General features: G+C 54.3%; 1 protein-coding gene across 1 annotated transcript; it reads left to right on the top strand.

Moving 5' to 3' along the window:
* Positions 1 to 8,063: 8,063 nt before the first annotated feature.
* LOC146421901 (olfactory receptor 14J1-like) lies at positions 8,064 to 8,996 on the top strand. Its single transcript, XM_085046852.1, has one exon. It carries the CDS (start codon positions 8,064 to 8,066, stop codon positions 8,994 to 8,996), a length of 933 nt encoding a protein of 310 aa, XP_084902978.1.
* The last annotated feature ends 2,383 nt before the right edge of the window (positions 8,997 to 11,379 follow it).

Genomic DNA, 11,379 nt, shown 5'->3' with positions numbered 1-11,379 from the left:
AAATGAACATCCCTCTGTGTCTCGGGCAGCTCCTTCTCCAAGGAAAGCAGCTGGGAGTTTGTGCCAAGGAGCTGAAAGCTGCAGGTGCAGCCTGGAGTGGAGGAAGCTGAGATTTGCACAAGGCTGCTCTGAGTCCCAGGGGTTGGATGAGGGAAATGGTGGGGTGGGGGTTAGGGACAGAGTCTGATTGATTGTCAGCCATAAAGGGTCTTGATGTTTATATTTATTCAGACTGCATTAGGAGATGCTGGGGATCAATATCAGATGGAGATTGCTGATAAAAATGTATGAACAGGAAAAGAAAACCAAACAGGACCAAGAGTCTGTCTTCATTGTTTTTAAATATAGTGTATTTCCTTTGAATACACTTCTGGAGTTGGTCTAATTAACCACAAAACAATTGAAGACATAAATGATTCCCAGAGGGTTGCCTTCTTAGGATGTTTTCAAATATTAAGGAGCCTGAACTGAAGAGCTGAAGACCGAACAAGCCTCTGGAGTAGTAAAATTCCTCAGGGAGCCTCCAAGTTGCTGAGGATGCATCCTCATCAGAGCAGGAATGAACAGCAATGGGCACAGCTTTCTGTCTGCCCCAGCTTTGGGATGAGCCCTGGGCCTGGAGCAGGAACAGCTCCTGATGGCCACAAGGCCAGGGCTGTTGTGCTGATGTGGGCAGATGGGATGGCAGGAGGGGCTGCAGAGCTCTCAGCATCTCCTGGACAGGAGAGCAGGGCACACAGTGCTGCCTTTCAGTTCGTCTTAGAATTATGAGGGCGACATGATTAAAGGGATGAGATGGATTTACCTTGGTATTTTAATAGCAACCTAGGTGCACAGATCTTCCAAGGTGGAACCTGCTGAGATGCACACACCATATAATGTGTATAAAATTTTTATAGACTTTTCAAATTAGCCTATCATTCCAGAATTCCCCAATAGGAAAATTAACAAAAGAAGTAATATCCCCCTATTCTAAAGAAACCCACCAGTATGAGGCTAGGGCGCCGTTTATTAAATATGTTCTAGAGAGTTTTTGATGGCATAGGGCTCTCTGGCCTTTTACTATAAATATTTAGGCTTTCTGCCTTGCAGAACCTTAAATCTGAGGAAGAATATCAGACTCCAAAAATTACAAGTATGTAGGTTAAGCGGATAGAGGATACAGAAAGTATGGAAGAGGTATAAAAATATATAAAAGGGTATATGAAAAATAAAAGGCAAAAATCATCAGGCATCAAGAGGGAGCCTCCTTTTCCTTTGGCCAAGCACGTTCCCCCATGGCTGGGGCTGAGTCCTCTGGCAGCTCCAGCTGCTGCTGTGCCCTTCAGAGGGGCTGAGGCCGTGGGGCCACTGCCCAGAGCAGCCTGGCCTGAGCAGGGCTGTGGGGCCAGAGGCGGCTGGGCTGTGCTGGGGAGAGGCCCTTGGTGCTGCAGAGAGCTCAGGGCAGCTGGCAGAGCTTGGAGGGAGCTGGGCTGGGCTGAGAGAAGCTGCCAGAGAAACCATCAGTGTCCATCTCAGCCTGTGTGAGTGTGCAGGGGCAGGACTGAGCCCAGGGCTTGTGGGGCAGAGCCAGGGCCTGGGGAAGGCATGGAAAACAGGCAAGTGGCCGAGAGAGGAGGCTGCTCTGTGCCCTTGGTGGCACGGACAGAGCAGGGAGGGAGCCCAGGACATTTGTCAGCCCAGCCTCTGTCCCCGGCCGTTGCCAGCCCTGGCTGCTCAGCCCAGGTTTGGGGGTGAGTTTGGCTGTGCCCCAGCTCCATCCTGCTGCGGGGCTCAGGGCCTGTTCCTGGCAATGGCCAGCCCTGCCCGGCCTCTCTGCTGGCCCCGAGCCCGGCAGAGCCTGGGGCAGGGCTGGCTGGGAAGGCCCACAGGTGCCATGGGCTGTGCAGGAGCTTGGAGAGGCTGCCCAGCAGGGAGGCCATGGGGGCACAGAGCCCCAGGGGCTGCTGTGGGCACCACGGCACAGGGGCTGTTCCCACCCGGAATGCTCCTGGCCTGGGCTGGGCTGCACAGGGGGCTGTGGCACCATGGCTGGGGCAGCGGGGCACAAAGGGGCCACAGAGCTGCTGCCTGGGGTTACAGCAAGGCCAGCAGCAGACAAGGAATTGCTGGGCATTGCCTGTGCTGGGCAGGGCTGAGTGTGGGAAAGGCAGAGCTCAGCTGGCCTTGGTGGCTGCAGGAAAAGTGCAGAGCCAAAAGAGCCTCCATGGCTGTGCTGGAGACCGAGGCTGGAGGAGGGAAATGCAGAGCTGCTGTGGGATGGGGAGGGGGATTGAGTTCCAGCAGACACCGATGTGGGGCTGAGGGACTCAAGGGCTCCTTGGCCTGAGTCTGTCCTGGAAAGGTCTCTCAGGCCTCTGTGCTCAGGAAAGCTCCAAGGGAATTCCCACGGGGCTCGGCCCTGCCCGGCACGGCTGATGTCCCCCGAGCTCCACACTGCTCCGGACTGGTGCTGCCAGTGCCGCTCGGGGTGAGGCTGCTTTGGGGACACCCAGGGCACAGCAAGGCTGCTTTGGGGACACCCAGGGCACAGCAAGGCTGCTTTGGGGCTGTGGGCACTGCCCAGCACTGGGGATGGGGCAAGTGGGGATAGCTGGGGCTGTACTGGTGGCACTGGTGGTGCTGGGAGCACCCCAGGGTGCTGGGTGAGGAGCTGTGGGGTGAGCAGAGGATGGGGTAGATGGGAATGAGGAGAAGGGGGGGGTAAAAGATGGAGTGGGACCCCCCAAACCGAGTAGGAGGTGAGTGGGACCCTGCAAAAATCAGTGTTTAGCAAATGCAATAAAAGCCACTATGAATCAAGAGGGATGGTGAGTTACAAACAGAAACTATATAATAGTTTTACCTCCCGTAACGAGGAAGATATTACCAGATGAAAAATCATCTTCACCTGGGGAGCTCACACATTTCTTATTCTTCAGAAACCACTGGCCCATGGATCTGCACAATGCCCATTGTGGAAGAAGGAGAACTCCAGTTGCTGCAGTTGAACAGCTCCAGTTTTGGCAATTTTTACCAGTTCACCAGGCATTCAGGTGTGACTTTGGGGTCACCAACCACCAGGGACCCCCAAAGTGACTCCCAAGGGCAGAAAAATGCATGTGTAAATGGGAGGGAAATGAAGTTTATGATTTTTGAGAAATTATTATCCTATGTATGTTATTTCTGGGACAATCAATGAATATGTATGTAAAATACAGTCTGTCAACAGGAACTTTCCTGCACTCAGCATGCATGGTATTTCAGATGAGATATCCCTTTGTGCATCTGGCCGAATCAAGAATGCTGCTTCCAAATGCTACATTGGTGTTAAGGAGTTTCTGTTATTGTTATTGATTTTTTAGTAACAGTGTCAAAATGGCCCCTTGGTTCCATGATGCCCCTAGCGTCACAATGGTCACCTTGGTTCCATGGGCCCTGTAGTGTCACAATGATCTCCTTGGCTTCACAGTGTCACAACTGGACTCCTGGCGACATGAGACCCCAGCTGTCACAACGGATTCTAGTTTCCAAAAGGTCTTGCTGTGTCACAATATTCTCCTCAGTTCAGTCAGGCCCCACTGTGTCCCAATGGTATCCTTGGTTCCAAAGTGTCAAAATGGTCCCTTGGTTCCATGAAGCCCTGCAGTGCCACACTGGCCCTTGGCTATACAAGGCCTCACAGTGTCACAATGATCCCCTTGCTTCCACAAGGCCCTGAAGTGTCAGAACTGATTCTGTTGGTTCCATGGCACTCTGCAGTGCCACAATGGTCTCCTTCATTCCATAAGGCCCCACAGTGTCACAGTGGATTCCATTGTTCCATGAGTGTCACAATGGCCTTTTGGCTTCACGGGCCTCCGTAGTGCCACAATGATTTCCTTGATTCCATGAGGCTCTACAGCATTACAATGGACTGCTTGGCTCCACATTATCCCAGTGGATCATTGGTTCCATGGGGTACCTACAAGTCACAATGGATTCCTTGTTTCCATCAACCCCCACAGTGTCACAGTGGCCCCTTAGTTCCATGACACCCTACACTGTCACAATGGCTCCTTGGTTCCATGGGACCCAACAGTGCCACAATGCACCACTTGGTTCCATTGGCCTCCACAGTGACACAGTGGTTCCTTGATTCTGTGAAGCTGTGCAGTGTCACAATGCTCTCCTTGGTTTCATGAGGCTGTGCAGTGTCAAAATGGCCCCATTGGTTCTATGAGGCCCCAGAGTGTCACAGCGGTCTCCTTGGTTTCCATGGTGCCACACAGTGCCACAATTGTCCCTTGGCCCAACATGGCCCCATAGTGTCACAATGGTTCCTTGCTTCCATGAGGTCTGGTAGTGTCACAATGGACTCCTTGGTTCCATGGGGCTGCAAAGTGTCACAATGGTCCTTTTGTTCAATGAGGCTTCAGTGTCACAATAGTATCCATGATTCCATGAGTCCCTGCAGTGTCACAATAGTTTCCATTGGTTCCATTGAGCCCCACAGTGTCACAATGGCTCTTTGGTTCTGCAAGGCCTCAGAGTGTAAAAATGGCCTCCGTGGTTTCATGAGTACCTGCTGTGTCACAATGGACCCTTGGTTCCATGATGCCCTGTAGTGTCACAAAGGTCTCCTTGGTTCTGCAGTATAAGAATGCTGCCTTGGTCCCTTGGAGCCTCACAGTGTCACTATTGTGCCCTTGGTTCCATGAGGCCCAGCAGTATCAGATTGGCCCCTTTGTTCCATGGAGAACCACAGTGTCACTATGGTCCCCTTGGTTCCACGGGGCTCCCCAGTGTAACAATGGACCCTTGGTTCCATGAGGTTCCTCAGTGTCACAATGGTCTCCTTGTATGCTCAGTGTCACCATGGATCCTTTGTTCCATGAGGTTCTATAGTGTAACATGGTCACCTTAATTCCATGAGGTTCCACACTGTCACAGTAGAGTCCTTGGTTCTGTGAGGCCCTGATGTGTCCCAATGGACCCATGGTTCCAGGAGGTTCCATAGTGTCACCATGGTCTCCTTGGATCTGCAGTATAACAATGGACCATTGGTTCCATGCAGCCCTGATGTGTTACAATGGCTTTTTGGTTCCATGCAGCCCCACAGTTTCACAATGGACCCTTGGTTCCATGATGCTTTTTTCTGTCACAATGTACTATTTTTTTTGTTCCATAAAGTTTCTCAGTGTCATAAAGGTCTCCTTGGATCTGCAGTGTCACAATGGACAGTTGGTTCCATGGAGCCAATTGTCACACATTGTCACAATGGTCTCTTTGGTTCCATGAGATTCCATAGTGTCACAGTGGACTCCTTGGTTCTGTGTGGCCCTGCTGTCACCATATCTCTGAAATATCAGAATGAGACTCCTTAACATAATTTGGTGTTAAAAAGAGCATCATTTATTCAGATCTGAGGTCCCATGGTGGAATAACTCCTAACCTTACATGGAGTCATGATTCTACAAGTGTGTTGTTTATCTACAGTGCCTACATGTGTATTACAATTTACCCATTACCATAAAACCCATCCCAAGTTCCCAGATCCAGTCCTTATTTTTTCTATCACTGCACTCTTTAGCCAGATGTTTTCTTTTTCTCTTCCAACCATCCTCGCTGGGAAAGCAGACCTTGCATGCTTTGCTTCCCTGCTATAAGTTCACAGGCACAGTAAAAATAGAATTAACCCTTCTGGTATCAAGCCCAAGGCTCTGTGTGCCAAGGCAGAGGCAGGCAGGACGCAGAGCTGTCAGCAAAGGAAGGGCCAGCGAGGTGGGGCAGCCGGGGGATGACGACAGCCTGCAGGGACAGAGGCGCAGGGCATGGACAGCGTAGGACAGCCTGGGCTGGAGAGGGCAGAGGGATGTGCAGGAGCTGCAAGGCCCTGACAGAGCCAACTTGTGCAGCACTTTGGCCATGGCTGCTGTCCCTGGCCCTGAGGCCATGAGGAGGACACAAGTGACCCTTGCAGCCCTGGGGCCTCATTGCCTCCTTGTCCCTGCCCAGCAGCCTGGCAGGGGCTGCCCCATGGTCCTGCCCTTGGCATTGCACATCCCCACATGCCAGTGCCCCGGGAAGAGCCCTGAGCACTGAGGGAGGGACAGGATCTGCCATGCCAGGGGCTGGGGCTCAGGCCTTGGCCCTTTGCATTCCTGAAGCACATCCAGGTTTGCTCAGCATCAGAGACACCTTTGCCTTGTTTGTCCCCAGCTGTCATCACTGCCTCCAGAGTTCTGCTCTAATTGAAACCTGGAGACACTTTTTCAGTTGTGTCCCTCAGTGGGACACATTGAAACTTTGAGATACTTGGAAGTTTGAATCTGACTTTGAGTTCTTGAGAAGTTTTTTGAACACTCTCTCAGGGACTGAGTCTCATGGAAACAACATGAAAGCCCTGAGAGGCTCATTAAAGTCCTTGTGCTGTTGCTGTGCTGCTGAGCTGGGCTGGGCTCCTGGCACAGAGCGAACTCCTGGCTACCAAGATGAGCTTCAAAAAGACATTTCTCCTGAGGAGCAGTTTCTCTCCCAGCCCAGCAGGGCTGAGGGTGCTGCCTGCAGCTACCTGAGAGGAGGGAAGCAGACAGAGGATTAAAGCAACTGGAAGGACAGTTCTGAGCTTATTCATGGAGAAATTTGCACAACCTCTGACACAGTAAGTCTCTGGCTGCAGGGATCTCCTAAAGCTGACACATGACAGCACTGATATGACTGTAAGGATGGCTCTGCTGGTGTTTCTGGTTTGGGGGAGGATGTGCTGCAGAGCGGGGCTGCCCTGGGCACCGTCAGAGGGACAGGGCAGGACAGCTCCTGCTGCCAGGGATGGCTGCAGGCTGGGAAGGTGGGGGTGCAGCCAGGGGTGCCCAGGGCTGTCCTGCAGAGCAGCTCCTGCAGCCCTGAGGGCTCCAGCAGCCCGGGCAGGGGATCTGCCAGCTGCCCTGAGCAGCAGAGCTCTTGTGTCCCCTGGCAGCCAGCACAGCCCTCAGCCCGGGGGCTCGGGGCCCTCAGTCCCCTCCTGGGCCGGCAGAGCAGCACCAGAGATGAAGGGCATCTCTCCTGCCATTGCCCATTCCCTGCTGACCAGGGCCTGAGGGCGACTGTCCTGCACTGCTGCTGCCTGCGAGGGGCTGTGCAGGGCTGGGCAGGGAAAGGCTTTTCCTCAGGGCTCGGCTGTCTCTCTCCTTGCCTTGCTCAGCTGCTCCTGGCATTGCTGACAGGCTCTCTGGCAATGGCAGTTGCAGCTGCAGGGTCAGGCGCAGCCCTTGGGGCTCCTCCTGTGCAGGGTGAGCACAGCAATGAGGTGTCCCAGCTCCCTCTGCCCTGGGCAGCTCTGGGCAGGGCAGGCTGGCAGGCTGGCAATGAAATGACTCTCCTCAAGCAGTTCCATGGCCAGGACCCTTGGTGTGTCCTCGGGGTGTCCATCCAAGCTGTGAGCTGCCTTCCAGGGGACACTGGGGGACAGGAGTGTCCTTGGCCAGCAGTGGGGCTGAGACTCTGAGAAAGGCTGAGCCATTTGGCTCTGCTGTGAGTCCCTCTGCTCTCAGCTGTGTCAGGGTGATTTTCAGGGGAACACAGTGACTGCCCGTGATCTCAGAAAGGGCAGCTGGGAACAGATGGAGCACCAGAGCAGCTCCCCTCACCCTTCACTGAGTTACAGCCAATCCTCTTGCCTTGCACAGTTCTCTCTGTTCTCCCTGAGCACAGCAGGAAATCCTCTCAAACTGCCTTTGGCTGTCACTGTTCCTTAGCCCTGGGACAGGAGATGCTGCCAAGCTCCTCTGCCTTAGGGGCAGTTTGGTCTGATGAAGTGCAACCCAGGACTGGTCCCTGTCCCCCATTCCCATGACCCCACTGCTGCAGAGCAGAGCTGAATCCTCGGTGTCCATGGGCAGAGCCACTGCTTGTCACAGCAACAGGGCCAGATCCCAGCAGAGCTCCAGGCATGGGTCTGGAGGAAGAACTCTGAGAAAAGGAAAATTGGGTGGCAGAGTGGGGCAGGGCTGGCAGAAAGGGCTTGGACATTGCTCAGGATAGTCTTCTCTGACTTTTCACTGTCCTTTCCTCCATGAACAGGTTCCAATGCCTAGTGGATGAAAATGTCCAACAGCAGCTCCATCAGCCACTTCCTCCTCCTGCCATTCGCAGACACACGGCAGCTGCAGCTCCTGCACTTCTGCCTCTTCCTGGGCATCTCCCTGGCTGCCCTCCTGGCCAACAGCCTCATCATCAGCGCCGTAGCCTGGAACCACCGCCTGCACACCCCCATGTTCTTCTTCCTGCTCAACCTGGCCCTCACTGACCTGGGCTCCATCTGCACCACTGTCCCCAAAGCCATGCACAATTCCCTTTGGAACACCAGGGACATCTCCTACTCAGGATGTGCTGCACAGGTCTTTTTCTTTTACTTCATGATGTCAGCAGAGTATTTCCTCCTCACCGTCCTGTGCTATGACCGCTATGTGTCCATCTGCAAACCCCTGCACTATGGGACCCTCCTGGGCAGCAGAGCTTGTGCCCACATGGCAGCAGCTGCCTGGGCCAGTGCCTTTCTCAATGCTCTGCTGCACACAGCCAATACATTTTCCCTGCCCCTGTGCCATGGCAATGCCCTGGGCCAGTTCTTCTGTGAAATCCCACACATCCTCAAGCTCTCCTGCTCACACTCCAAACTCAGGGAAGTTGGGCTTCTTGTGGTTAGTGTCTGTTTATCATTTGGCTGGTTTGTGTTCATTGTTTTCTCCTATGTGCAGATCTTCAGGGCTGTGCTGAGGATCCCCTCTGAGCAGGGACGGCACAAAGCCTTTTCCACATGCCTCCCTCACCTGGCTGTGGTCTCCCTGTTCCTCAGCACTGCCATTTTTGCCAACCTGAAGCCTCCCTCCATCTCCTTTCCATCCCTGGATCTAGCAGTGTCAGTTCTGTACTCAGTGGTGCCTCCAGTACTGAACCCTCTCATCTACAGCCTGAGGAACCAGGAGCTCAAGGCTGCAGTGTGGAGGCTGATGAGTGGACGTTTTCAGAATCATTAAATTGGTTGCCAATTTCTGTAAATCACTTGTTATATGAGTCATGTTTGATACTTCTTGATGGTTTCCTTGTGTTCTTTTTCTCCTTTGTTTTAGATTTTTAACATCGACAAATAAATATCAATGTTTGTGCCATTTCTCATTTTGTCTCTCTCCATCATTCCCATGGCCAAAGACTGTATCAATGAGGGGTTGTGCTCTCAGTGGCTTTAATCAAACCAAAGGATCTTCTGGCCAAGTTTTCACCAGAGATCCCCTTTTGTTCCCTTCTGTGGAGCTGCAGCAGCAATGTCTGTGTGCAGAGCTGGGGCAGATCAGGGGTGGCACAGCAGCTGTGCCAAGGAGCAGCAGCACTTGGTGTTGCCAGTGCTGCTCCCGTGCCACTGCCCCGCTGCCCTGCTGGCCCTCGTGTTGCTGTAGGGCCTGAGTGCTCTCGGGGTCGCTGCCAGTGCTGGGGGTGGCAGTGCCGGGGCTGCAGCAGGGACAGGCCATGGGCACTGCTGGGGCACAGCTGACGCCTCAGGGCAGGGCCTGGGGGCTCGAGGCTCCTTGCCCAGGCTCTCTCCAGAACACGCCCAGGCCAATGCTGAGCAGAGAAAACCCCCGTGAGCAGCTGCAGGGTGGCCGTGGGCAGGCTGGGGGCAAACAGCATGGCTGGGGCTCTGCAAGGTCCCTGGGGGAGCCGGGAAGGAGCAGCAGAGCAGGGGCTGATCCATCCCCACTGCGCTGGACAGCCCAGGGCAGCGTCCCAGAGCGTCCTCATGGAGCTGCCAACAACATCCCCCCTTGGCAGCCCTGGCCTCTCCCCCAGCTCCCAGAGCTGCTTGATCCTTCCAGGCAGAGACACGGCAGCACTGGCTCAGGAGCCCTGTTTGCATTGCACACAGCAGGCGTGAGCACCCCATGGGGTTGGTGTGGGGAGATCAACCTGAGTGAGCACAAACACCATCAGCCCTGGGGGCCAGCAAGGGCTGGGGATGGGAGGGAAACCACTCAGCTTTGTTGTGACCTCTGAAGTCAGCCAGAAAGTTTGTTCCCATGAGCTGTGGGTTTCCTGTCCCACTGCAGATGTTGTTGCTCAGAGCCAGGGCTGCCTGGCAGCCACCCCCAAACAGCCCTGAGCATTTCCTTTGCTTCACCTTTGGTTTCTTCCCTCTTTCCCATTCCACAGTTCTTCCTCTTGCCCATCCCTGTCCCCTCCCCATCAAACAGCCCATCCCTGTTTGCCCTTTCCCCTCTCTGGCCCCACTCCCCATTTCAGTTCCTGACTTGGCACCATGGGAACATCCCTTGGTGAGCAGGATCATCCTACAAGTGCTTCATGAATTGTCTGCAGGGTCCTGCAGTGCCTCGTGCTGTTCCCTTGCCAGAGGCAGCACAGGCCAGGGGGCACATCTGGACTGCTGTGTGTGGCTGTGAGGCTCCCTGTTGTGGGGCAGTGAGGAGGAGCTGGAGAGGCTCTGCAGGACTGACAGGATGGGCTTTGGGGCCTGTGGGGAGAAGCTGAGGGCCATGGGCTGCTGGACCTTCTGAAGAGGAGGCCCAGGGCTCATCCTGCAACTGCTTCAAGGGTGCTTTCAGAGAATGACACGCTCAGTGAGGTTGGAAAAGACCTTTGAGATCATCAAGTCCAACCTGTGACCTAACAGCACCTTGTCTGCCCTGAGCCTCCTCTTCTCCAGGATAAACAACCCCAGCTCCAAACTCAGCCACTCCTCACAGCACTTGTGTTCCAGACCCTTCCCCAGCCTTGTTGCCCTTCTCTGGACACACTCCAGCCCCTCAATGTCCTTCCTAAACTGGGGCCCAGAACTGGACACAGCACTCGAGGTGAGGCCTCACCAGTGCCGAGTACAGGGGAAGAATCACTGCCCTGCTCCTGCTGGCCACACCATTCCTGATCCAGGCCAGCTGCCATTGGCCTCCTTGGCCACCTGGGCACACTGCTGGCTCATGTCCAGCCTGATGTCCATCAGTGTCCCCAGGTCTCTTTTTCATCCTGGCCACTGTCCAGCCACTCTCTCCCCAGCCTGTAGCACTGCAGGGGTTGTTGTGGCCAAAGTGCAGGACCTGGCACTTGGTCTTGTTAAACCTCCCATTGTTGGATTTGGCCCCTGGATCCAGCCTGTCCAGGTCCCTCTGCAGAGCCCTCCTACCTTCCAGCAGATGCACTGAGTTGGTTTCACCCAGCTGAGTTGGTTTCACCACAGTTCCATGAGGCCCTAGAGTTTCACAATGGTTTCCATGATTCCATGAGTCTCCATAGCATTCTGATGGCTCCTTGGTTCCCCAAAGCCCTGCAGTGTCACAATGCCTCCTTGGTTCTATGAGGTCTCACAGGTCAGCAATGATCTCCTTGGTTCCACAGTGCCCAAATGGCCTCTTG

This window comes from Lichenostomus cassidix, unplaced genomic scaffold (genome assembly GCF_008360975.1).
Source record: "Lichenostomus cassidix isolate B80296 unplaced genomic scaffold, HeHo_3.0 HiC_scaffold_46, whole genome shotgun sequence".
Classification (NCBI taxonomy): Eukaryota; Metazoa; Chordata; class Aves; order Passeriformes; family Meliphagidae; genus Lichenostomus; species Lichenostomus cassidix.
The sequence above is the reverse complement of the archived record's forward strand: the minus strand, read 5'-3'. Positions and strand labels throughout refer to the sequence as shown.